The sequence below is a fragment of the Podarcis muralis genome, chromosome 5, assembly GCF_964188315.1.
Source record: "Podarcis muralis chromosome 5, rPodMur119.hap1.1, whole genome shotgun sequence".
Classification (NCBI taxonomy): domain Eukaryota; kingdom Metazoa; phylum Chordata; class Lepidosauria; order Squamata; family Lacertidae; genus Podarcis; species Podarcis muralis.
In genome coordinates this window covers 14,603,398-14,627,250 of record NC_135659.1, presented here as the reverse complement: position 1 = coordinate 14,627,250, position 23,853 = coordinate 14,603,398, and the positions used below count along the sequence as shown (strand labels likewise).

The 23,853-nt window shown below is 47.7% G+C and overlaps 1 protein-coding gene across 4 annotated transcripts in view; it reads right to left on the bottom strand.

The window, feature by feature from the left end:
- HMCN1 (hemicentin 1) overlaps positions 1-23,853 on the bottom strand; it is a 314,549-nt gene that overhangs the window by 39,097 nt on the left and 251,599 nt on the right. For 3 of the 4 annotated variants that reach the window (XM_077928326.1, XM_077928327.1, XM_077928328.1), the window contains 12 exons: positions 21,591-21,712; positions 19,959-20,123; positions 16,515-16,622; positions 14,663-14,800; positions 13,592-13,726; positions 11,124-11,393; positions 9,996-10,186; positions 7,885-8,098; positions 5,857-5,991; positions 5,246-5,436; positions 3,015-3,096; positions 423-692 (listed from right to left, as the gene is read on the bottom strand). In XM_077928326.1, the coding sequence (XP_077784452.1) occupies positions 423-692; positions 3,015-3,096; positions 5,246-5,436; positions 5,857-5,991; positions 7,885-8,098; positions 9,996-10,186; positions 11,124-11,393; positions 13,592-13,726; positions 14,663-14,800; positions 16,515-16,622; positions 19,959-20,123; positions 21,591-21,712 (2,021 nt within the window). Of the gene's footprint in view, positions 1-422; positions 693-3,014; positions 3,097-5,245; positions 5,437-5,843; positions 5,992-7,884; positions 8,099-9,995; positions 10,187-11,123; positions 11,394-13,591; positions 13,727-14,662; positions 14,801-16,514; positions 16,623-19,958; positions 20,124-21,590; positions 21,713-23,853 lie in introns of those variants that run through there. The other variant, XM_077928329.1, reaches the window with a different exon arrangement.

Here is a 23,853-nt window from a genome sequence, read left to right as displayed (position 1 = left end):
AAGAAAGAAAGAAAGGGAGGGGGGAGGGAGGGAGGGAGGGAGAGGAAGGAAGGAAGGAAGGAAGGAAGGAAGGAAGGAAGGAAGGAAGGAAGGAAGGAAGAGTTAATGGCTTGCAAATGCCTAAGACCATTCCTTCTGCAAAGTCAAGTAGGTTCATAATAATAGGCCCAGCATATGAAAATAAGGAAGACCAATGGCCTAAGTAGTGTCCCGATATTGTACCTTCTAGGGCAATGCTTCTCAGTGGTCCCCTACCAAAACCCAACATGCATTTGGATAGCATTATTGTACAGAATGAGGGAGATGCAAATAGAAAAGGTGTTCTTTCTCTTAGCTTCTTTGCTAAAGAGCATACAAACTTCTGAATCTCATAGAGCTCCTCACCAGGGAGAACGAAAAGCTAGCCTAGACGTCGCACCCACCTTGGACAATGAGTGGAACTTTGACCAGGACAGATCCCATGAGGTTCCTAGCCACGCACTCGTATTCCGAAGTATCCTTCTTGTGCGCGACCGCAATAAGCAAGGAGCCATTAGTCAAGACGGTCATTCGGTCCTGACTAAGGAGAGGCCGGCCTTGACGAGACCATTCAATGGTCGGAGGAGGTTCTCCTTCTGCTTGGCAGTTCAGCATCACTGTGGTTCCAGCATCGATAATCGTCTCTACTGGCTCAATTGTAATAACAGGTGCACCTAAGATAAAAACAGAATGCTTCCGGTTTGCTGATTTCAGCAACAAATCACTGACAAATCAAGGAGCATCTCCACCCCCATCGTCCAGCCCAGACACTGAGGTCCAGCTCCGAGGGCCTTCTGGCGGTTCCCTCACTGTGAGAAGTGAGCTTACAGGGAACCAGGCAGAGGGCCTTCTCGGTAGTGGCACCCGCCCTGTGGAATGCCCTCCCACCAGGTGTTGAGGAAATAAACAACTAACTTTTAGAAGACATCTGACATCTGTATCAGGAAGTTTTTAATGTTTGATGCTTTATCAAGTTTTTAATATTTTGTTGGAAGCCGCCCAGAGTGCTACGGAAACCCAGCCAGATGGGTGGGGTATAAATAATAAATTATTATTATTATTATTACTTCCCCTGTTCCCACCTCTCTGCAGTGTGTAAGTGGTAACTTGCAGCATCTGTCATTGGTCAAAGAGAGTGGGGTGCCTACATTGTCTATCCTGACCAGTGACCAGGCAGCAAGAAAAGCATATAGCCACCATACTGACCCTGGTGACTTCACTTTCCACCAGGAATCATGGGGTTTGTAACTCAGCTCCCGTGATCCTTGCTGGGAAAAGATGCTGCCACTCCCACTATGTTGACAACATACCGTATTTTTCGCCCTATAGGACGCACCAGCCCACAGGACGCACCTAGATTTTGAGGGGGGAATAAAGGGGGGGGGGAATTATTTTTTTCCCCAGGCGCGGTGCTGGGGCGGGGGAAGCTCGGGCTTCCCCCTCCCCCAGCCCCCAGAACAGGACCCAGAGCCATGCCGAAGCTCCGTGCAGCTTTGGCATCGCTCTGGGAGCTTGTGGGGCTGGGGGCGGGGAAAGCAGAGCTTCCCCCTCCCCCAGCCCCCAGAACGGGACCCAGAGCCATGCCAAAGCTGTGTGCAGCTTTGGCATCGCTCTGGGAGCTTGCGGGGCTGGAGGAGGGGGAAGCCCTCCGCCAGCCTTCTAACCAAGTCGGGGGACAGCGGGAAAGGCGCGCTGCACCTCCCGCTGTCCCCCGAGTTTGCGGGGCTGGCAACGGGGAGGAGCAGGCTTCTCCCCCCCGCCAGCCTTCTAACCAAGTCGGGGGACAGCGGGAAAGCGTGCTGCGCCACCCGCTGTCCCCCGAGTTTGCGGGGCTGGCGGTGGGCCTCTCCTGAAGCCTGGAGAGTGAGAGGGGTCGGTGTGCACCGACCCCTTGCTCTCCAGGCTTCAGCGAAAGCCTGCATTCGCCCCATAGGACGCACACACATTTCCCCTTCATTTTTGGAGGGGGAAAAGTGCGTCCTATAGGGCGAAAAATATGGTGCTTTTTTCTTTTTCTTTACAGCTTGGTCATTTGTTAAGGAAAAGAGACCCTGTCAGTGTCCCCTATTTTTGATGGAGGCCTTACCCCACCTGTTACCTTGGCCTCCCTTGTCAAGGTACCATTTTCCCCACGAATGAGAGAACTGGGGGACCGGGTGAGAACAAACTTGAGGCAAAGAACATGTAGATCCAGCTTCATTTGTTAAGCTCACTAGTTTACCATGGCAAGTGACTACTTCTTAGGCTAACCAGTTTCATTGTGAAGAGACTACAGGCCAATCTTACACTCAGTAAAAAGGTAAAGGGACCCCTGACCATTAGGTCCAGTCGTGGCTGACTCTGGGGTTGCGGCGCTAATCTCGCTTTATTGGCCGAGGGAGCCGGCGTACAGCTTCCGGGTCATGTGGTCAGCATGACTAAGCCGCTTCTGGTGAGCCAGGGCAGTGCACGGAAACACCGTTTACCTTCCCGCCAGAATGGTAGCTATTTATCTACTTGCACTTTGACGTGCTTTCGAACTGCTAGGTTGGCAGGAGCAGGGACCGAGCAACAGGAGCTCACCCCGTTCGAATCATGGGGATTCGAACTGCCGACCTTCTGATCGGCAAGTCCTAGGCTCTGTGGTTTAACCCACAGTGCCACCTGCGTCCCTACACTTAGTAGTGTGCAGCAAAAAAGCACTTATTTTTCTTTAATTGCAGCTGAAGGGGAACCCTGATTATTATCAGGTTTGCAGCATGCGGACCAAGGAGAATTATCCCTCTTGCACTGTGCAGCACCACTGATTAATCATACCTGCCTCCTTTACCAATGAGACTTAGGGGGAAAAGAAGAATATGCCGTTTGGCCCTATAACACTGTATTGACTAAGGCAAAGATAGAGAGGTCCATGGGTCAACTAAATAAGCCTAGTTTTAACTCATGCAGTAGGTACGTCCAAGTGTAAAATTTAGAACTCTCAACACATATAGTGTGAATATTCTTGTGTGGCTTACTGTGCAATGTCAGGGTTACGCGGTGTTCAACCACACCAGCATCGTTTGTAGCTACACACGCATATTCCGCAGCATCTTCATTCTGAAAAGAAGTCAGCATGTTGACAGATGAGCAAGCCAATAATTTTTATTCAGTGTTGATTTGCAGTACATTAAACCCAGCAATGGCTTAGAAATTGTATAATATATATGGAAACCACCAGAGATTCAGTAGGATGGAAGTTAGTGGCGGTGGTAAAGGTAAAGGTAAAGGGACCCCTGACCGTTAGGTCCAGTCACGGATGACTCTGGGGTTGCGGCGCTCATCTCGCTTTATTGGCCGAGGGAGCCGGCGTACAGCTTCCGGGTCATGTGGCCAGCATGACTAAGCCGCTTCTGGCAAACCAGAGCAGCTCACGGAAACGCCGTTTACCTTCCCGCTGGAAGGTACCTATTTATCTACTTGCCCTGTGTGCTTTCGAGCTGCTAGGTTGGCAGGAGCAGGGACCTCTAACCGCTGACCTTCCGATCGGCAAGCCCTAGGCTCTATGGTTTAATCCAGAGCGCCATCCGCGTCCCAGTAGTGGTGGTAGTGACCGTAAAAGGTAAAGGCCCTCTGGAAGGTTAAGTCCAGTCAAAGGTGACTATGGGGTTGCAGCACTCATCTTGCTTTCAGGCCAAGGAAGCTGGTGTTTGTCCACAGACAGTTTTCCAGGTCATGTGGATAGCATGACTAAACTGCTTCTGGAGCAACGGGACACCGTGACGGAAACCAGAGCACACGGAAACCGTTTACCGCCCCACCACAGCGGTACCTATGTATCTATTTGCACTTTGATGTGCTTTCGAACTGCTAGGTTGCCAGGAGCTGGGACAGAGCAACAGGAGCTCACCCCATTGCAGGGATTCGAACCGCTGGCCTTCCGATCAGCAAGCCCAAGAGGCTCAGTGGTTTAGACCACAGTGCCTCCTGCGTCCCGGTAGTGGCAGTGCCGTCTCCTTTGTGTAGGGTGGAAGGGGGCTGCATAATTAAGCACAATTAAGCAGAAGCACTGGGAAGTTCACCAACTGCAGGTACTCTGCTGGCATCAAGCCCGTGACCAGTAAATTGTGCCACCCTTTGCCTGGCCTTGGCAACATCCTATATCATGGGTAGGCAAACTAAGGCCCAGGGGCCGAATCCGGCCCAAACGCCTTCTCAATCCGGCCCACGGACAGTCCGGGTATCAGCGTGTTTTTACCTGAGTAGAATGTGTCCTTTTATTTAAAATGCATCTCTGGGTTATTTGTGGGGCATAGGAATTCGTTCATTATTTGTTTCCAAAATATAGTCTGGCCCCTCACAAGGTCTGAGGGACGGTGGACCGGCCCCCTGCTGAAAAAGTTTGCTGACCCCTGTCCTATATCTTTTGTGGCAAGGAGGGTGGCCTGTTCAGATTTCTAGTGGCAAAAAGAAGGAAAACCCCTCCCCCCCCCCCAGTGCTGTGTGCCTTATGGCTGGATCACAAGTGCATTGACCTTTTTATGCCAAATTCCTGAGGGAGGCTCTAATGGCAGTAGTATGTTAGGAAATGCATGTGCATTAAGTGTGTTGACTTAATGTGTCAGGGGTGACATCTGAGTCCCCTGGTGACAGCAGGACTTGTGGACTGACTCAACTGAAAAAGCAATTTGAAAACTTTTATCTGCAATGTTACACCTGTGACATACAGAGTTTTAACTGGTATTTTATCTAGTGTTTCTAAGCCACCCTGGGAGGGTTTTGCCTTGAAGGATGGCATATAAATTCCTTAAATAAAGGAGTGAATTGCGCAAGTTGTGTTGTGTGGTGCCATGATATAACAATAGCTCAGGAGGCAGCCTGAGAGGTTAGAATGGAAACGATGGGAGGGTTTTGCCTTGAAGGATGGCATATAAATTCCTTAAATAAAGGAGTGAATTGCGCAAGTTGTGTTGTGTGGTGCCATGATATAACAATAGCTCAGGAGGCAGCCTGAGAGGTTAGAATGGAAACGATAAAATTCCCTTTTCAGCAGAGTAGTGCACGGCCACATACACATATAAAAATGCACTGCAACTATATGTAATGCATAAAAGACATTTGTATCAGTTATTAAGAACAGACCTGCAGTCTGTGTTTAATTCACAGCCTCTTGGGTTGGTAATGAAGATAAATCAGATCTCTTTGAAAGAAGGGTGGGACATTAATCCTGTACAACTAATCAGCAGAAGAGGTCTCAGTAAAGACTTACAACTGTGCCATAGATAGCAAGGGATCCGTTGCTGAGTTGTCTGATCCGGTTGCTGATCTGAATGCCAGCTCCTTTTTTGCTCCACTGGATCACTGGAGGTGGATCTCCTCTGACTTCACAGTTGAGGATAGCATTGCCACCCAAGGGCTCAATCCGACTGGAATGATAATCTCCCATGAAGACTGGTGGTTCTGGAAAAATAGTTCAAAAGTTAATGATGTATAAAATAAGAGTGGAAATGAGAACCGAAGCCAGTATATTGAGGGAACTCAACATGAATTTAAAGCAGCAAAAATGCAGATGTTAAAACTTCAAAATACAGTGAAAATGGAATGAATCTGAATCTAGTTTTGTGAATGTGGAGCCCCTTCAGCTGTTTTTGAGTTCAGTAATTTTTATTGCAGAAAATTCACCTAGTTTAAAATGAATTCTTAATCCAGATTCAGCTCTAAATTAGGAAGAGGTTTCGTCTGCATACTCGTTTGATACGAGTCAGGCACTTTTTATTTTCGTAAGTTAGACAGGCCATGTCCATTCATTCCCCTGACCACCTATGATGCTGCTTTTAGATGGAGTGTGAAACGATTCCCAAACTTACCAGTAATACATACCTTTAACGTACACAAATCCAAGAGCCTTGATAGAACCAACTACATTTTCCGCCGTACACACATAGGTTCCCGAGTCCTCTTTGGACACTCTTTCAATGACAAGCTGGCTAAGTCCATTCACACCATCGTATTGTGCTAGCAGAACAAGAGGAGAACAACAAAGAAAAAGAAAACCAACAAAATCTAAAGGCTCAACAGAACGCACATTTTACATGCATAGCTTGGGGGTGTTCAGTATCCCAATATGCTAGTAGATACAGCTTTATGGGGAAAGGCAGCAGGTGCAGATACCGTATTGGCCTGAATATAAGCCTCGCTTCCCCCCGCCCCCCAAAAAATCTGACCGTGAAAAGTTAAAGTGCGGCTTATATTCGCGACCTTACGGTATGCAGCCAGGAGTGTGGGGCAAACAGCGCCAGGAGCACAGCAAAGCACATAGTCCCCCCCCCCCCCCGTCCTCTCCCCCAAGGCTGGGAAGGGAAAGAGTAAGAGTGAGGAAGGGGAAGGGTTGCTGGCAACACAGCATGGCTCCCCCCCCCCCCCGCCCCCCAAGATGCAGCCAAGAGCAGCGAGGAAGGGAATGGCTTATATACGGGTATTTTTTCTTTCCCCCCTCCAATTTTAAAGGTGCAGCTTATATTCGGGTGCGGCTTGTATTCGGGCCAATACGGCACTTGTTAACCATGCCTTCTTTCTGCCTGCAATTCTACTGGAATGTTGAGGTTGCTTAGGAGTTTTCAGGTTGCTTTGAAATGACATAACTCCTCTGCAATAAAGAGATACCTAAGCATGCCGATCTTTTGCTGTTGTGCTCATTTCCTCCTACTGGCACCTAGTTGGGTCTGGTGCAGCGGGGCTGGATCCACCCTACGTTCCTTACATAGAATTGGAGAGTTGGAAGGGATCCTGTGGGTCATCAAGTCCAACCCCCTGCAATGCAGGAATCTCAACTAAAGCATCCATGACAGACCACCATCCTATCTCTGTTAAAAACCTCCAAGGGAGCTCGTTCCACTGACAGCTCTCACGGCCAGGAAGTTCTTCCTGATAATCTTCCTTGCAGCTTGAAGCCACTGGTTCGGGCCCTACCCTCCAGAGCAGCTTATTCCATCTTCTATGTGGCAGCCCTTTAAAAATTTGGTGATGGCTATCATATCTCCTCTCAGTCTCCTTTTTCGCAGGCTAAACCAACCCAGCTCCCTCAACCGTTCCTTACAATATAACTTCTACACACTGAGCCACACTTTACTTTTTCCAATTGCCATGTTGTCTCGATTCCATTCTGTCTTATAAAGTGTTATTTGTAATTCGAAAAGATACCTACTTTTTTTTTTACCTACAGAAGCTGATATGAAAAGAAACCATCACCTAACTAACTCATTTCGTGTTAGGAGAGCAACACACTTTATCAGATATCTCATGTGCACATGCTTATTCCATGTCAGGAATTCAATTTTTGTGAAACAGTTTGAAAAGCGATGACAAACCTAGACAGCATCTTAAAAAGCAGAGACATCACCTTGCCGACAAAGGTCCGTATAGTTAAAGCTATGGTTTTCCCAGTAGTGATGTATGAAAATGAGGGCTGGACCATAAAGAAGGTTGATCACCGAAGAATTGATGCTTTTGAATTATGGTGCTGGAGGAGACTCTTGAGAGTCCCATGGACTGCAAGAAGATCAAACCTCTCCATTCTGAAGGAAATCAGCCCTGAGTGCTCACTGGAAGGACAGATCCTGAAGCTGAGGCTCCAATACTTTGGCCACCTCATGAGAAGAGAAGACTCCCTGGAAAAGACCCTGATTTTGGGAAAGATAGAGGGCCCAAGGAGAAGGGGACGACAGAGGACGAGATGGTTGGACAGTGTTCTCGAAGCTACCAGCATGAGTTTGACCAAACTGCGGGAGGCAGTGGAAGACAGGAGTGCCTGCCGTGCTCTGGTCCATGGGGTCACGAAGAGTCGGACACGACTAAAGAACAACAAAACCTGTGTTTTCTAGGTACAATCCAGTCCTTTGATGTACTAACCTGGGATGATATTATTGTTAAAAGTCCATGAGATTTGTGGCACAGGAACTCCAACTGCTTTGCAAGTTAGCTGAAGTCGTTCTCCTTTATTTAAAGCTAAATCTCCAGGGAGCTCAGTAAAGGTTGGCAGCACATGGACGGTTAAGTTGACAGTGTGGGTATCTTCACCAGCAACATTACTGGCAATGCAGGTGTAGCTGCCAGAATCTTCAGGCTGCAGGAAGGAAATAAAAACATTTAAGGGGGGGGGGATATCCTGTAATAAAGATAATGGTCATTTGGACATAGGAGGCATCTCAGAAAGAAAGCATTTGACTGAAGATTGTACAGTGGTACCTCGGGTTACATACACTTCAAGTTACATACACTTCAGGTTACATACACTTCAGGTTACATACACTTCAGGTTACAGACTCCGCTAACCCAGAAATATTACCTCGGGTTAAGAACTTTGCTTCAGGATGAGAACAGAAATTGTGCGGCGGCAGCGGGAGGCCCCATTAGCTAAAGTGGTGCTTCAGGTTAAGAACAGTTTCAGGTTAAGAACTGAGCTCTAGAACGAATTAAGTTCTTAACCCAAGGTACCACTGTATAGGGATTTGAATCACTCCATCATTGGGTCTCTGCTTTCAAATGCTGCTTGATTGATTGATTGATTGATTGATTGATTGATTGCATTTATTCATTGCTTTCTACAAAAATGTTGCAAAGCAACTTGCAATCCCCCAGAGCAGATTTAGAGGCACACATCGGGTGGGAGTGGGGAACAACAACTGAATTGAATCCTGCTACAGTACTACCTCGGGTTAAGAGCTTAATTCGTTCTGGAGGTCTGTTCTTAACCTGAAACTGTTCTTAACCTGAAGCACCACTATAGCTAATGGGGCCTCCCGCTGTCGCCGCACCGCCGGAGCCTGATTTCTGTTCTCATTCTGAAGCAAAGTTCTTAACCCGAGGTACTATTTCTGGGTTAACAGAGTCTGTAACCTGAAGCGGATGTAACCCGAGGTACCACTGTATTTCTTTCTTTTTTGACATAATGCATTGCCAGGTTCCAAGTGATGCTGTTGAAACAGGGGATAAGGTCCCATGGCAAAGCATAACCATGTACAGTGGTACCTCAGGTTAAGTACTTAATTCGTTCCGGAGGTCCGTTCTTAACCTGAAACTGTTCTTAACCTGAAGCACCACTTAACCTGAAGCTAATAGGGCCTCCTGCTGCCACTGTGCCGCCGCTGCACAATTTCTGTTCTCATCCTGAAGCAAAGTTCTTAACCCGAGGTACTATTTCTGGGTTAGCGGAGTCTGTAACCTGAAGCCTCTGTAACCTGAGGTATCACTGTATCCTCCTAGTAGTAGAGCTGTCAGCTAACAACCCAGCCTCCTTTTTTCTTCTGTCCCATAGCCATAAGGGTGTGACTTGTGTGGTCTTCCTCCGTTCCAGAGCCATTATTAACACACACACATACACACACACACACACCTGCAATGGAGCGTATGTAACCTGAAGTGTATGTAACCCGAGGTACCGCTGTATCTATAATGAACACAGTATTAGCCTTATATCACAATGCTACCATTGGGTCCATACTCATGGACTAGGTAAAGGTAAAGGTACCCCTGCCCGTACGGGCCAGTCGTGTCCGACTCTAGAGTTGTGCGCTTGTCTCACTTAAGAGGCCGGGAGCCAGCGCTGTCCGAAGACACTTCCGGGTCACGTGGCCAGCGTGACGAAGCTGCTCTGGCGAGCCAGCACCAGCGCAGCACACGGAAACGCCATTTACCTTCCCGCTATAAAGCGGTACCTATTTATCTACTTGCACTTTTAAGGGTGCTTTCGAACTGCTAGGTGGGCAGGAGCTGGGACCGAAAGACGGGAGCTCACCCCGCCTCGGGGATTCGAACCGCCGACCATACGATCGGCAAGTCCTAGGCACTGAGGTTTTACCCACAGCGCCACCCGCGTCCCTTACTCATGGACTACCTACAGCTAAACATAGCAGGGTATCTTTGGCTCAAGAAACCTACAAATCACACACTTTCAGGTTGGGCTATTTGCATGTCTATCAGCCTGCGGCTACCTTGAGTACGCTGCTCAGTCAAATGCTTACCACAGCATTATCCACAATGAGATCTCCATATGACAGAGCAGTGTATTTTCCCACCATGCTCATTAAAAATTGGCCCTTTTTCTTCCAATTCATGGATGGCGTTGGCATTCCGTCAGCAACACACGGCAGAACCACTTGTGCATTTTCTGCAACTGTGTAATGGGCTTCTGTACTGCGTATCTTAGGTGGAACTGTAGGGAGATTTTTTAAGAAAAGAAAGAAAACAATTAATTACACATGTCCTTAGGAATCTACAGAGTTGGGTGGGAGAAGCTCTGGAAAAGTGATCTGAAGTTCGTAGCATGTTATTCTTTGAAGGAGAACTATTTGAAACTGATTTACAGATGGTATTTAACTTTGAGTAGGCTTGCTAAGATGTAGTATAAGACTGAATCAGATGAGTGCTGGTGATGCAAAGAGGTGGAGGGTATGTTCTTTCCTATGTGGTGGAGTTGCAAAAGGGTAAAAGAGTATTGGGAAATGATCCATAATGAATTGGGGGGAAATGTTTAAAAGTACTTCTGCTCCCAAACCAGAGTCCTTTCTGCTGGGGATAATTCACACTGAAATTCCCAGGTGTCAAAAAGGTTATTTACATATGCCACTACTGTGACCCATGTTTTGTTAGCTCAAAAATGGAAAACAAGCGAAGTCCCAACCAAAGAAGAATGGCAACTTAAGCTGTATGAGGATATGGGGAACAGCTAATTAAAACTGTGAAGAACAACCAAACCTGGTTCCATCCATCATACAGTGGTGCCCCGCAAGACGAATGCCTCGCAAGACGAAAAACCCGCTAGACGAAAGGGTTTTCCGTTTTTGAGCTGCTTCGCAAGACGAATTTCCCTATGGGCTTGCTTCGCAAGACGAAAACGTCTTGCGAGTCTTGCGATTTTTTTCGCTCCCCCCCCTTTTTCTAAGCCGCTAAGCCTTTAATAGCCGCTAAGCTGCTAAACCGCTAATAGCGCTAATCTGCTAAGCCGCTAATAGGGTTGCTTCGCAAGACGAAAAAACCGCTAGACGAAGAGACTCACGGAACGGATTATTTTCGTCTTGTGAGGCACCACTGTACTTGCTTCCACCATGATTAATAGCCAATGCATGTTCCCCATTTCCAGCTATGCTTACCAAGCACGGTGAGCTCCATGCTCGAGCTGCTTGCTCCAGCCACGTTGGTTGCCGTGCATGTGTAACGGCCGGTGTCGCTCGTATGAGCAAAGGCAATCTGCAAAGACCCCATGCTGAGGATTCTCTGCCTCATGGACTCTGTCACCTGTTGTCCATCTTTATGCCACACGATCTCAGGAGCCGGATAGCCATCTGCTTCACACAACAGCGTGACAGGCTTATCCAAAACCACCACGTATTCTTCCGGGTGAGATCTGATAGCTGGAGGAACTGGTAGACAATGAATCCATTGTTTTAATCGGCAGTGCTAGAAGACAGTTGGAGAACATTCCCTATACTACTTCACAAACTGTTGCTTTCCCAAGCTGTCTCCATCTTCCAGCCCTATTCATCACTGTGCATCAGGTGCCTGACTTTTCATTTCATCTCTTTTTCTCAAGGTCAGGGGACAAAAGCAGGCCTTTTTTGGTGGTATCCAGAAGTACCAGCAGTCGCGCATGCCCAGAAGTGCTAAATTGTGCTTTGCACATGCGCAGAAGCACCGAATCGCAACCCATGCGTGCACAGATGCAGTGATGCGGGTTGCGAACACTGTGGGTTGCCAATGTGCCTCCCGCATGGATCACGTTCGCAACCCGAGCGTCCACTGTACTCCTCTTTGTTCTCTTTTTTCCCCTTGTTGAGGCTCTAATGGTGTACTTCTTAGGGAAGGTTAAGAAGATAAAGGTCACTTCACAAGTTTCATGCAGCTCCTGGCCAGAAGGAGGGAAATGGGAGAGGAGGTAGCAGAAAGAGAAAAGCAGGTGGCCTCCCCTATCCCTGCCTCCCTTTGGACTCCTGACCCTGACAAATTACATAACAAGAGCCCTGCGGGATCGAGCCAAAAATCTAGTCCCGCACTCTGCTCTCATTGTGGTGAACCAGATGCTCATGGCTAGCTCACAACCACAGCCTGAGTGCAGTATCACTCTCCCCTCCAACGGTGGAGGTGGAATACAGCCATTGCCTCAGTCCTGTATACCTGAAGGAGCGTCTCCACCCGCATCGTTGAGCCCGGACACTGAGATCCAGCGCTGAGGGCCTTCTGGTGGTTCCCTTGCTGCGAGAAGCCAAGTTACAGGGAACCAGACAGAGGGCCTTCTTGGTAGTGGCACCCGCCCTGTGGAATGCCCTCCCATCAGATGTCAAGGAAATAAGCAGCTATCCTATTTTTAAAAGACATCTGAAGGCAGCCCTGTTCAGGGAAGTTTTTAATATTTAATGATGTATTGTTTTTAACACTTGATTGGGAGCTGCCCAGAGTGGCTGGGGAAACTCAGATGGGTGGGGTATAATTAATTAATAATCATGGCTGATAGCCTTATCCCTCCACGAATTTGCCTAAAGGCATCCAAGTCGGTGACCATCACAACCACTCGTGGGAGCAAATTCAATGCTTACCGTATTTTTCGCACCATAGGACGCACTTTTTCCCTCCTAAAAAGCAAGGGAAAATGTGTGTGCGTCCTATGGAGCGAATGCAGGGGGGGAGGCAGGCGGGAAAAGCCCCCAAGAGCCGCACACAAGCTCCGTGCGATCTTGCGGGCTTTTCCACAGGAGGGAGAAGGGACTGACTGGCCGCATCAGTCCCTTCTCCCACCTCCCAGAAAAGCCAGGAGAAGCCGTGCAGCCCCTTTAAAGAGCTCATGGCTTCTGTGGGCTTTTGTGAGAGGTGAGGGAATCCCCACACCTCCCAGGAAAGCCAGAAGAAGCCGTGCAGCCCTTTTAAAGTGTGCGTGGCTTCTGCCAGTTTTGCGGCAGGTGGGGGAATTCCCCCACCTCCCAGAAAAGCCAGGAAAGCCCTGCGCAGCGTCTCCCGCCAAGGAGAGGCTGCACGGGGCTAAAGGGGAAGCCAAAACAGCAAGCAGGATCCATCCCGCCCCCTGCCTTGGCTTGCTCCGTAGCTGCGCGCAACCCCTCCGCAAGGAGAGGCTGCGCGGGGCTAAAGGGGAAGGCAAAACAGCGAGCAGGATCCATCCCGCTCGCTGCCTTGCCTTCTTCCATAGCTGCGCGCAACCCCTCCGCAAGGAGAGGCTGCACGGGGCTATGGCTTCTTTAGCCCTGCGCAGCGTCTCCCGGCAAGGAGAGGCTGCATGGGGCTAAAGGGGAAGCCAAAACTTGGCTTGCTCCATAGCTGCGCGCAACCCCTCCGACAGGGAGAGGTTGTGCGCACCCTGTACGCTGCTCTTTGGGGCTGGGGGGGGAAAGATTTTTTTCTTGATTTCCCCCCCTAAAAACTGGGTGCGCCCTATGGTCCGGTGCGCCCTATGGTGCGAAAAATACGGTAACTAGGCCGTGTGTGATCCCAGAAGGAACGCAGCCCTCAACAGAAAGAAAAAGTTGCTCTCCTCTATTCTAGAGGCACATCAGATACGTTCCAAGATAACACCAGATATTATTAACAAGCTGCAGCTCACTGCAAAACTTACCTTGGATCTTCAGTTTGATCTTCCCAAGGGCAGTACCGGCTGGATTCTGAGCCACACAAATGTAAGTTCCAGCGTCTTCAGCAGCAGCTTTTGCAATCTGCAAACTGCCACTGGGGAGAATGGTATAACTATCCCCTGGAACACATGCACATTATGTATTAAAGAAGACCACAGTAGTAGAGAAACATTAGGACTGCTATAGATTCTGTAAAAAATAGTTTGCTGGAGAAATGGGTTTACTGGAAAGGTTGTGAACTCTCCTTTCGTTCAGTTTTTTTTAAAAGAGGTGCAAGACAAAATTAATCTGTTCCACGAGTCTCTTCGTCTTGCAGTTTTTTCGTCTTGTGAAGCACGGCTATTAGCGGCTTAGCGGCTATTAGCGGCTTAGCGGCTATTAACGGCTTAGTGGCTTAGCGGCTATTAACGGCTTAGCGGCTTTAAGAAAAAGGAAACAAACTCGCAAGAACTCGCGAGACGTTTCGTCTTGCGAAGCAAGCCCATAGGGAAATTCGTCTTGCGGAACGACTCAAAAAACGGAAAACCCTTTCGTCTAGCGAGTTTTTCGTCTTGCGAGGCATTCGTCTTGCGGGGCACCACTGTATGTACATTTGGTAACTGGTAGGCAAATGTGTGGATTGATTCGACTGAAAATAATTGTGTCCAAAAATCTGCACTGGCTTCTGACTGGTTACTGGGCCAAGTTCAAGGCATTACTGTTGGTATATGGCTTGGGATCAGTTTACTTAAGAAATCACCTTGCCTCATAATGTGACTATTCAATCACTTTGATCTGTGAAATTGGCACTGCAATTGTGAGGAATTGTTCCATTGGAGTGACAGCAACTCCTTGGCGTAAAGACATTGGGAAGGTACACTCACTATATTATTTTAGTTGCCTGCAGAAAACCTCTCTGTTTCAGCAAACTATTCAGACACATGATTTAGTTACCTTTTTAAAAAAGTACCGTATATCCTTTCTTAGGATACAGAACTGCAGTACTAATTCCTTTTCAACTATATGTAGCTAAATGCTCTTAGGAGAATGGGAAATTATAAAGCAAAACAAGATACCTGTGGTGTTAACACTGACCCCTTCCTTCTGCCACGTTATTTTAGGACGTGGTGAGCCTATTGCTTCACATGGTAGGAGAATTGGGCTGTTGAGAATGACGTCAAGCGTTCCAGGTTGGACTTTTATAGCTGGTGGTTCTAAGATTCAGAGGAGCACAAAAAAAGCTCTGATTACTGATCCACCCAGCTGTTTACAATAATTATTACATACCCCTACCAGGTTGCCTACCAAAAGAAAAATATCCCCATTTCACAAACGATGTTATGAATAAACACAGATCCTGGAAGCCATGTTATAATACGTAGATGTATTAATTAATGTTGGATCAACCATTGCCAATCAGTGGTACCTCGGGTTACAAACACCTCGGGTTACAAACACTTCGGGTTACAGACTCCGCTAACCCAGAAGTAGTACTTCGGGTTGAGAACTTTACCTCAGGATGAGAACGGAAATCACACGGCGGCAGCAGCGGGAGGCCCCATTAGCTAAACTGGTACCTCAGGTTAAGAACGGACCTCCAGAACAAATGAAGTTCTTAACCAGAGGTACCACTGTATAGAAAATCTTTGATTGCTGTCTCTGTCTCCAAGCCCAGTCCAGCCCAGAATGACTCATTTAAAAACAAGCCCATTTTAAAGGATTCTAACACAGAGTGGAGTCCAACATCACACTAAGGCAATTGTTCTGTCAGCGAAAGCATTTTTACTTGCCAGATGGAACAATCCCCTCTGTCCCCCCCACAATGCTGTTCTGAGGTTCCCCAGACCCCCCAGATGGATTTGCCGGGGGGGTGCGTGGAGGGAAGGAGAGGAGAGAGTCTAAGTTGTGTTAGCAAGAGTCCTTGCATTGGCTTCTGCTAACGCATCTGGTTAGTCAAATCGGGCCCATAAATCTCCGCAGATGTAATGCCCGTTGTGATGTTGATGTGCTTTGGGGGAACTGGGCAGGAGCTAAGATCCTGTCAGATGTCAAGGAGATAAGTAGCTACACAACTTTTAGAAGACATCTGAAGGCAGTACTGTACAGTATAGGGAAGTTTTTAATGTTTGATATTATATTATGTTTTTATATGTGTTGGAAGCCGCCCAGAGTGGCTGGGGCAACCCAGTCAGATGGGCAGGGTACAAAAAAATAAATTATGATGATGATGATTATGAGACACCTCCAATTCACTTGTGGGGCCAGATACGCTGCCCATTAGGCAAGATGAGAGGGAGTGGGCTGCAACTGAGTGATACTGGTGGTGGTAGCTACAGTAGCAGCAGCCCATGAAGGGGAGCCCTAAGACCAGGCCCTTGGTCAGTGCGGCCAAAAGAGGAGGTCCCAGAAGTGGAAACATGACTGTTTAAAACAGGACCCACCCCCCAAAATAAACTAGTTCACTAGGAAAACAGTCAAAGTCGGCCTCCAGGGTGTCAGGGCCAATTTGTAGCCCAAATTTTTAGGTCTTTACGTGTACATACGCTCATCTTAGATTTTAATCTTTAAGCTGCTGTTGTACACTGCTTTACAGGTATATTTTATTCTTGTGAAAGCTGTCCCAGTTGTGCTTTTCAAGCTGGTCTCTAAATTGTGAATTAACAGGAACCAGGGTGGGGCTCAGCTCCCCCAAATTTACAAAATGGCACCGTGGCGCTGAGACTGGGAAAAGTGCTTGCTGGGCAGGGAAATCGAGCAGGCAAGTGGCTGGGGGTACGATGGGCAGTGGCCGTGTTGAACCAGGGCCTGGTGGAGAACGCAGGCAGCTTTTGCTTGTTTGCCTCAAACAGTGGCATGCTTTAATCCAGCCCTAGCTGGGGCGATAGTTCACTTTCAGATAGGCAAGAAATATACAAGTTCCCACCTCACCCTGTACATGAAGAGTCACATGTCTGTGGGCAGAGCCAGCAGCATTCCGCGCAGTGCAAGTGTACTTCCCTGCGTGGTCCAGTTGCGCAGCAGCAATTTCAATAGTACCTGCAGGAATAGGCGGGAAAGTTTAAAGATGCGTGCTGCAGCAGGAATACCGTACGTTCCCGTTTATAAGACGCCCCCTTGTATAAGACCTTTCCCCCCATTTTGGGGGACTAAATTTTAAGAAAATGAGGGGAGATGGCCCAAAGTTGTTGAGCCTCTCCCCCCACGCAGCTGCGGTCAGGAAACACTCTCTAGATCGTTTCCCATGCGCAGCGGCATTGGGTGAATTTGCGCTCCCTCCAGCCATCTGGTTTGAAGGAGCGCAATCTTCCCTCATGCCTTCCGCGCATGGGAAACAATCCAGGGAGTGCTTCCCATGCGCAGCGGCATCGGGTGAATTTGCACTCCCATCAAAAAGCTGGCTGGCTGGCGGCGCATAGCTTCTCCCCCCCCCCCCACAGCTGTGGGCAAGAAGCACCCCCCAGATCGTTCCCCACTCGCTGCAGCATCAGGGAAAGCCACACTCCCGCCAACCGAATGGCTGGCAGCATACTGCTTCTCCCCCCCTGTCATTCCACTATCCATGTATTAAAGTAAAGGTAAAGGGACCCCTGATCATTAGGTCTAGTCGTGACCGACTCTGGGGTTGCGGCGCTCATCTTGCTTTATTGGCCAAGGGAACCGGCGTACAGCTTCCGGGTCATGTGGCAAGCATGACTAAGCCACTTCTGGCGAACCAGACCAGCGCACGGAGACGCCATTTAACTTCCCACCGGAGCAGTACCTATTTATCTACTTGCACCTTTGACATGCTTTTGAACTGCTAGGTTGGCAGGAGCAGGAGCCGAGCAACAGGAGCTCACCCTGTCATGGGGATTCGAACCGCCGACCTTATGATCGGCAAGTCCTAGGCTCTGTGATTTAACCCACAGCGCCACCCGCATTCCTATCCATGGATTGGAGGAGCCCAATTTTTTTGACGTGATTTTTGAGTCAAAAAACCTCGTCCAAAACACGTAAAAATACAGTCGCTCAACAGTGATTAGGGGGGTCCTTGCAGTTCTCAGACAGTTCAAATTCAGTTCCCAGGCACTTTGAGAAAGTTGGCACACCAGCTAGTGGACACTGGTCATTGGGAGTGGAGCAAAAGCATTTTCATGGGTGCCTTCCTTAACCTTGGCTCCTTTAACGAAAAGGCTCAGTGTAATAGAAAGAGGTTCTTCTATCCTCTTTCCTTTTGGGACACAGCTACATTCCAAGACTAAGGCAGCAAAGTTCACTAGAGCACTGATAGAAAGGAAGCAACAAAAATATATAGATATGGAGTTTAAAGTGCAGTGTGCAGCTCTTAGGCATGTGAATATTTCGGTTTATGTCTGGAGTCCTTGGCTAGAATGGCGTGTTACCAATAAACTTGCATATCTAAAGGGCCTGGCTGTCACTTCTCATTTGGATAGCCGGGGGCAGAGATAGAATCATAGAATCATAGAGTTGGAATAGACCACAAGGGCCATCGAGTCCAACCCCCTGCCAAGCAGGAAACACCATCAGAGCACTCCTGACATATGGTTGTCAAGCCTCTGCTTAAAGACCTCCAAAGAAGGAGACTCCACCACACTCCTTGGCAGCAAATTCTTACTGTCAGGAAGTTCTTCCTAATGTTTAGGTGGAATCTTCTTTCTTGTAGTTTGGATCCATTGCTCTGTGTCCGCTTCTCTGGAGCAGCAGAAAACAACCTTTCTCCCTCCTCTATATGACATCCTTTTATATATTTGAACATGGCTATCATATCACCCCTTAACCTCATTTTCTCCAGGCTAAACATGCCCAGCTCCCTTAGCCGTTCCTCATAAGGCATCGTTTCCAGACCTTTGACCATTTTGGTTGCCCTCCTCTGGACACGTTCCAGTTTGTCAGTGTCCTTCTTGAACTGTGGTGCCCAGAACTGGACACAGTACTCCAGGTGAGGTCTGACCAGAGCAGAATACAGTGGCACTATTACTTCCCTTGATCTAGATGCTATACTCCTATTGATGCAGCCCTAAAAAAGCATTGGCTTTTTTAGCTGCCGCGTCACATTGTTGGCTCATGTCAAGTTTGTGGTCCACCAAGACTCCTAGATCCTTTTCACATGTACTGCTCTCAAGCCAGGTGTCACCCATCTTGTATTTGTGCCTCTCATTTTTTTTGCCCAAGTGCAATACTTTACATTTCTCCCTGTTAAAGTTCATCTTGTTTGTTTTGGCCCAGTTCTCTAATCTGTCAAGGTCGTTTTGAAGTGTGATCCTGCCCTCTGGGGTGTTAGCCACCCCTCCCAGTTTGGTGTCATCTGCAAATTTGATCAGGATGCCCTTGAGTCCATCATCCAAGTCGTTGATAAAGATGTTGAATAAGACCGGACCGATGCTTTACCCTGAACCCCACTTCCCCCTGCAAATTCACCTCACCACCCCTCCATTTTTTCTCATGGCAGGATTCCACAATTGGGTTCCCATCACACACAAAAATGGTTCTGGAAGCTGGATGGAAGAAAAATCAGCTGTGGGAGGAAGACCAGCAGAGACATGATACCTGGGCCTGGGACAGATTAAGCACCCCATTCCCTCCTGTCAGTTATTTTTTCCTATGCAAATCACACCCGCTTGATGCCTTTTTCCAGTGGAGAAATGGCAGCCCAGCATTTGGAAATGGAAATTACGCGACACAAAAATGTGCAGTCTCAGCCAAAGGCTCTGGCCCAAACAGAAATGATGGCATCCTTTAGGAAATTGAAAATGAAAGCAAGCAGTATTCATTGAAGCAGATCCACTACTGTAAGGAGTTTGGGCTGCACAACAGAACTTCCCGTCCCTCTCTTCTCACTGCACCCCTTCCCCATGCCCCTAATCCCTCGGAGCAGATCTGGGGAGGGCACAAGAAGGGGAAAAGGAAAGGAAAGTCCCATTACACAAGCAGAAATCCTTGCACTAGCCGATCGACTTGTTTAATACCACCCGTTGTCATGAACACGCCTAAATACCTGAATACAGTGGTGCCTCGCAAGACGAAATTAATCCATTCCGCGAGTCTCTTCGTCTTGCAGTTTTTTGGTCTTGCGAAGCACGGCTATTAACGGCTATTAACGGCTATTAGCGGCTTAGCAGCTATTAACGGCTTAGCGGCTTAGCGGCTATTAATGGCTTAGCGGCTTAGCGGCTTTAAGAAAAAGGAAACAAACTCGCAAGAACTCGCAAGACGTTTCGTCTTGCGAAGCAAGCCCATAGGGAAATTCGTCTTGCGGAACGACTCAAAAAACGGAAAACTCTTTCGTCTAGCGAGTTTTTCGTCTTGCGAGGCATTCATCTTGCGGGGCACCACTGTATAAAATTCCTGGAAGGGTTCAGAATCGTTGTAAACCTGAAGACAGAATTCTGTAGCCATCTCCTCGAGGAAGAAGCCTTATTCCATTCTTGGTCCAGTGGATTGTGGGCAAAGGAACACCTGAGGCACTGCAGGGAATCATGACTGGAGATGACTTGGTTACCAATAGATCCGCAGCTTCGTCTGCCAAGGATGGAGGCACTAAAGTAAGGAAAATAAAGGAAGATAAAACTACTGATCATTGTGATGTTATCTTGGATAAACTGCAGTAAATGGACAGCTGAATAAGAACAAATTGAGGGACATAAAATGTACAGTACAATACAATACAATGCATGTCATACAAGAGTCTGTTTCATAGCTATAAACAACAGGCTCTCAAGCTAGATTAGAACCCTAGTGGAGGGAGCAGGGAGTCTTTAACCCTTTGCTTAGACCAGGGGTCGGCAACCTAAGGCCCATGGGCCACAAGCAGGCCACAGGGGCCATTTTACTGGCCCCTAAGCCGCCCCTGAACTGAGCCGCCCGCTCGGCGAGTCCCCGTGCACTGCGCTAAACCGGCGCAGCATGGGGACTCGCTTTCGTGGTGCTGGAAGTCGCATCAGCACAGACGCAGGCGCCGGAAATTGCAGGTGCGCGCACTCACCCGCACCCGCAATCCAACCCACGGAGGGGGCTCCATGGCAGTGAACCAGCCCAGGCAAGGTAAGCCTTGCCGACCCCTGGCTTAGACAATAAGTCCAAGTCAGATCTGGGGTTCCTCACCTTCAATTTGTATTGATAAAAAACTAGTGAAATCATTTCAGTGGGACACATGTTGGCAATGGAAACTGTAGGCATGGCCCAGAAGTAATGGCTTAAAGAACTTCTACCTCAACCCAAACTAGTGTCCCAATTTGAATTGGGAGCGCTGCATTATTTGCAAAACACATGCACGCCACGCTGTACCGAAGGGGCTGAGATTCATGACACACTTGTCATTTGACCCTGTGGCGATCACACAGGATCCCCAGACGTTCCACTGTCTATTGATCCCTGTGCCACCACTTCATTTATCACTGCCACCACCCAGGCCCTACCTGGTACAATACTGAGTCCAGTCAGGATTAAATTGGATCATAAACTTCTGTTTATTTATGGCAGTTTAACAAGCGTGTGGTTTCATAAACTGTATGGGTCAATTACATTCATGGGGTGCCTATCCAGACCTATAACTTCCGCTACCTGCTCTCACTCACTAAACCACCTTTCAGATATTTACTTGTCTTCCTAGGTCCTAACTGTTCCTGACTCAACTTACACTAACTCAACCTACCCACAGACTCTATCCCAACACCCTCCCACTCCACCCAACCACCCAACTCCCAACGAACTCCCCCCTCCCAGAGCTAGTTTTATAGTCCGTCTGACTCCACCCTCCCGGGTTCTGATTGGGTAACCTGTTTAACTATTTCACCTCCAGCACTCTCATATGTTAACGTCACAGACCTTTATTTTGTGCAGAAAGGAGGAAAGGTTTTGTAACTGAATGGATCAGAAGGGCCCAGAGCTGAAAGCTGAAAGCTCCCTTCCTAGCCCTTCTTCAACACACAGTCTCTCCGCACAGCAATGGCCTCAGAGTTTCAAGAGCTCCCATGAAGACGTTTTGACAGTGCCACAATACTGTACCTTGTACGATGAGAGCAATTGCTCTTTGATCCTCGCCGGCTTCATTTGATACCATACATTCATAGAGCGCAGTGTCGTCTACGGTGGGAGAAATTATTACCAGTGACCCCGAAGACAGAAGCCTGCAGAAAGAGCAAGGAGTTAAACTCATTGCTGTGTTTGAGTAGAAATGTCACAGTCCCTAAAGTTACTGAAATAAATGCTATCCCAATGCTGACATTCAAAAGTGAAAGCGAACTGTAGCGACGCTAAGTTGCAAAGCATTTCATGCACCACCTCCAAGATATTTTCGACTGCCATGTTCCTCAAACTGGGGTCTGCAGCTGTTCTTGAACTACAACTCCCATCATCCTTAGGTAGCAGGACCAGTGGTCAGGGATGATGGGAGTTGTAGTCTAACAACAGCTGGGGACCCAAGTTTGGGAAACCCTGGCCTAGGGGGCAGGCGTTACCACCAAATCCCACAATACTTCAGATTCTGAAGGAGCGTCTCCACCCCCATCATTCTACCTGGACAATGAGGTCCAGCAACGAGGGCCTTCTGGCAGTTCCCTCACTGCGAGAAGTGAGGTTATAGGGAACCAGACAGAGTGGTGCCTTCCCTGTGGAACGCCCTCCCACCAGATGTCAAAGAGAACAACAACTACCAGACTTTTAGAAGACATCTGAAGGCAGCCCTGTTTAGGGAAGCTTTTAATGTTTGATGTATTATAGTATTTTAATATTTTTTTGGATGCCGCCCAGAGTGGCTGGGGAAGCCCAGCCAGATGGGCGGGGTATAAATAATAAATTATTATTATTATTATTATTATTATTATTATTATTATTATTATTATTTTGAAAGATTTAGAGACATGGTTCCCAAGGATTCATTTCAGATTGTGCTCCAGAATATTCACAGTCTTATGTCCAATTGATCTGGATTTGGCCCTTGCCAACTTCATGCCAATAACGTGGCCCTAGAACAGGAGCGAGGAACCTTTTTTGGCCCCATGGGCCAGCTCCTTATCAGGATCGGCCTAAAATCATATAATTGTAGAGTTGGAAGGGAACCGCAAGGGTCATCTAGTCCAACCCCCTGCAATGGCCAAGATACATCTGCAGGCTGGGGTTTGCCCATCCCTGCTGTAGGAAGTCATGATATAGGGAAGTGGGAATCGGGCCCAATTTGTGGGATGAAGATTGATCATGATCAATGCAAAAGAATGATGACATCAGTGGCCTCTGGGAATCCTCTGATCTGCTCAGGTCCTTGGATTAGCTGAACAAAATAACACAACACGATCGCCAATAACAATGGCACTAAACACTATGTTAAAAAGGTAAAGGTACCCCTGCCCGTACGGGCCAGTCTTGACAGACTCTGGGGTTGTGCGCCCATCTCACTCAAGAGGCCGGGGGCCAGCGCTGTCCGGAGACACTTCCGGGTTAGACTAATACAAATGATCAGAAATTGCAACCAAAGTCTCTAAATCTTCTTCACCAGTCGCAGCAGAATAATTCAAAATAATTCAAAAGTTCAATATATGCATAATCTGTCACCAAATGTCACCGGAACAAAGTTTCCGGATAACCAGTCTGTTTCGTTCAATGCTTCATCAGCCAATCTTGATCAATCAGTGCTCATGTGATCTGTGACTACAGTATCACATCAGAACTCATCCAGAGGATATTTTCTACAGCGTTTATATCTACTTACATGTAAGACTGGCAGGTTAAGAAATTGAACTGCATCCTTCTCAGATTAATTCTTACAAGTGTGGCTGATGAAGAATTGATCAAGATTGGCTGATGAAGCATTGAACGAAATAGATTGGTTATCCAGAAACTCTGTTCCGGCGACATTTGGTGACAGATTATGTATATATTGAACTTTTGAATTATTCTACCATGACTGGTGAAAAAGATTTAGAGACTTTGGTTGCAATTTCAGATCATTTGTATTAGTCTAATATAGTGTTTAGTGCCATTGTTACTAGCCATAGTGTTGTGTTATTTTGTTCAGCTTGTCTATATTGCAACACAGGGGTTTGTTTACAGGTCCTTGGATTAGCTGCAAAGCAGACCTAAAAATAACCATTAGAACATAGATTGGAATCCAAAATTATTTTTGGCCTGGATTTTCAGAGGGGCTATCCTATACCTCCTAAAATATCCCAACAAATTCCTTTCCAGTCTTTAAGAAAAACAAACTTATAAAAAAGAGTCTAGGCTTCTCTTTATCTACCTAGGCACGAGTACCTTGCCTGGAATTTAGAATCAG